Source organism: Propithecus coquereli, unplaced genomic scaffold, assembly GCF_000956105.1.
Source record: "Propithecus coquereli isolate 6110/MARCELLA unplaced genomic scaffold, Pcoq_1.0 Scaffold29, whole genome shotgun sequence".
Taxonomy (NCBI): Eukaryota; Metazoa; Chordata; class Mammalia; order Primates; family Indriidae; genus Propithecus; species Propithecus coquereli.
The window spans coordinates 8,593,889-8,595,939 of NW_012148507.1; the positions used below are offsets into that span (position 1 = coordinate 8,593,889).

The 2,051-nt window shown below is 45.0% G+C and overlaps 1 protein-coding gene across 2 annotated transcripts in view; it reads right to left on the reverse strand.

The window, feature by feature from the left end:
* Window positions 1-1,743, reverse strand: part of UBXN8 (UBX domain protein 8) — a 31,545-nt gene extending 29,802 nt beyond the window's left edge. For both annotated transcript variants that reach the window (XM_012648580.1, XM_012648578.1), the window contains exon 1: window positions 1,654-1,743. In XM_012648580.1, the coding sequence (XP_012504034.1) occupies window positions 1,654-1,741 (88 nt within the window). In that variant the 5' untranslated portion in view covers window positions 1,742-1,743. The remainder of the gene's footprint in view (window positions 1-1,653) is intronic.
* Window positions 1,744-2,051: the final 308 nt, after the last annotated feature.

Consider the following 2,051-nt stretch of genomic DNA (forward strand, 5'->3'; position numbering starts at 1 on the left):
ATCTCTACTAAAAACAGAAAAATTAGCCGGGCATGGTAGCATGTGCTACTCAGGAGGCTGAGGCAGAAGGACTGCTTGAGCTCAGGAGCTTGAGGTTGCAGTGAGCTATGATGATACCACTGCACACTGTACCAGGGGCGAGAGGGTGAGACTCTGTCTCAAAATTGTGCAGCTGTGTGCTTCTCTATTTCTCAATACTTATTTAGTCATTTAAAAAAAAAAATGCCAATCAAGGGGCCGCCCAAGAAAAAAAAAAAAAATCAAGAATTGGGCTTAGATTATTTTAAGAACCAAAGTGAAAATTAAATCAGCAGAAATCTAACAAGTACCTACTTTGTCCAATACAATTTGCTAAATGTTGAGGAAGGGAGATATAATGTTGGGTTTAAAATAGTTTCTATCCTCCAGGAGTTTTTAGTCTGGTTTCGTTTTTTCATTTTCAAAAGTTACATGGCACAAGTGTAGAGGAACCATCTTACCAATGTGATCAGGGGGTAATTAGTCAATTAACTAAAGCTTAAAGAAGAAATTATAAAAACTTATATACTAACACAAAACACATATATTATGTAAAATAAAATTTTAAAAACTCAGCAGTTTAAAGTTATTTAGAGAAGAAATATGATTTTTTTTGTCATCCAACTTGACAGCATTAGCTTTTGATTCCGGTGTTGTTCAATACAACACACGATTAAATCTAGGGTATCCCTGGTCATCACAAAAGTAATTTACTATCTGGATACTGGTACTTTCTAGAACTCTTGGCCTAGTTTTATTAGACATTGTGAAAAGAGCTGGGAATACAAAATCAAATTTGAAGTGGTCTCTTGCCCTCGAGGAGTGTATTTCTTTGTAATCAGAGCTGATCGTGGGAGCAAATCTCCTTCTGCAACCCTCAGTAAAGACCTTCTCTTTGACTAGTGACTCAAATATTAGTGCAGAATATAATGAACACAGTAGGGGTGGATCTGTAAAAGGAAGGGAACAGGTGAATTCTGGAAAAGGTGAGTGTGAATTCAACATTCCTAATCATTTGGATAATGAATGGTCTTGTTATGTTCCAATATAGCCTAAGTGGGTAGAAAGCTTCTGGAGAGTCTTTTTTAAAAGCATTTTTTTTTATTTCTTATTTGAAGTAACATCTCAGGGCATCTGACTCCTTGAGGGAGTTAGATTCTCCTTGATCCAGCATCAACAGCCTTCATCCTTTTCCTCTAACATGTCACAATCCCTTTGCCTAGTATCTTCCTCGCTCCCCCTGCACCGGTCCGTCGCCCTCCCCTCCACCGGCGTTTCACGAGTTTGACTCCTTATCATTTAAATCTCAGTCTAAATTCTTCAAAAAAAAAACCTTCATCCTATCCGCCTGCTTCCTTTTGAGCGCTCATCACGACGTGAAAGCACTATGATTTTCCCAGTGCTTTCTGCCTCCGTGCCTTCGCACGCAAAACTTCTTCCGACCTGGGGGCGGGGCGGAGGTTTCTTCCGCGAAGTAGAGCCGGCCCTGGGAGTGGGAGGCGGGCGCGATGCAGTCTGGGAGTTGTAGTAAAGCCGCTCAGAGGCGACGCCGCCAGGGAGGCGGTAACTCTACGCAAGGTTCCTGTGAAAATTACCCAGCTATGAGTGTCAAGGAGAAAGAAACGCTGCACTTACCTATATCTGGGATCCCACGCCGGAGCTCCAGACACAAGAGGGGGAGAGCAGAGAGGAAGAAAATGCCCACGACCCCTCGAGAAGCCATGGTAGCGGAAGCCCAGTTCGGGCAGAAGGCCCGCCCCTTCCGGCCGCGCCTTCCCGGGGAGGGTGAAGTGGATCTCTTCGTCACGGGAGGAATGTTGGGGGAGAGCTGGACGCTAAGACCGGTCTTGGTCAGACTGAGATAAGATTCTCTGGTTTCATCGTCTGTAGCCTTGTTTCAGAAGGAATACGAGTCACCTCACCGAGTCACATGACGTCCAGGGAAGCGAGAGCTCCTAGGGTGGTGGCTCCCTGGAGGGCGGCGGCTGCCCCTTCGGCCCGGACTGTGCGGAGTCTGTGGGAAAGAGCTCTCC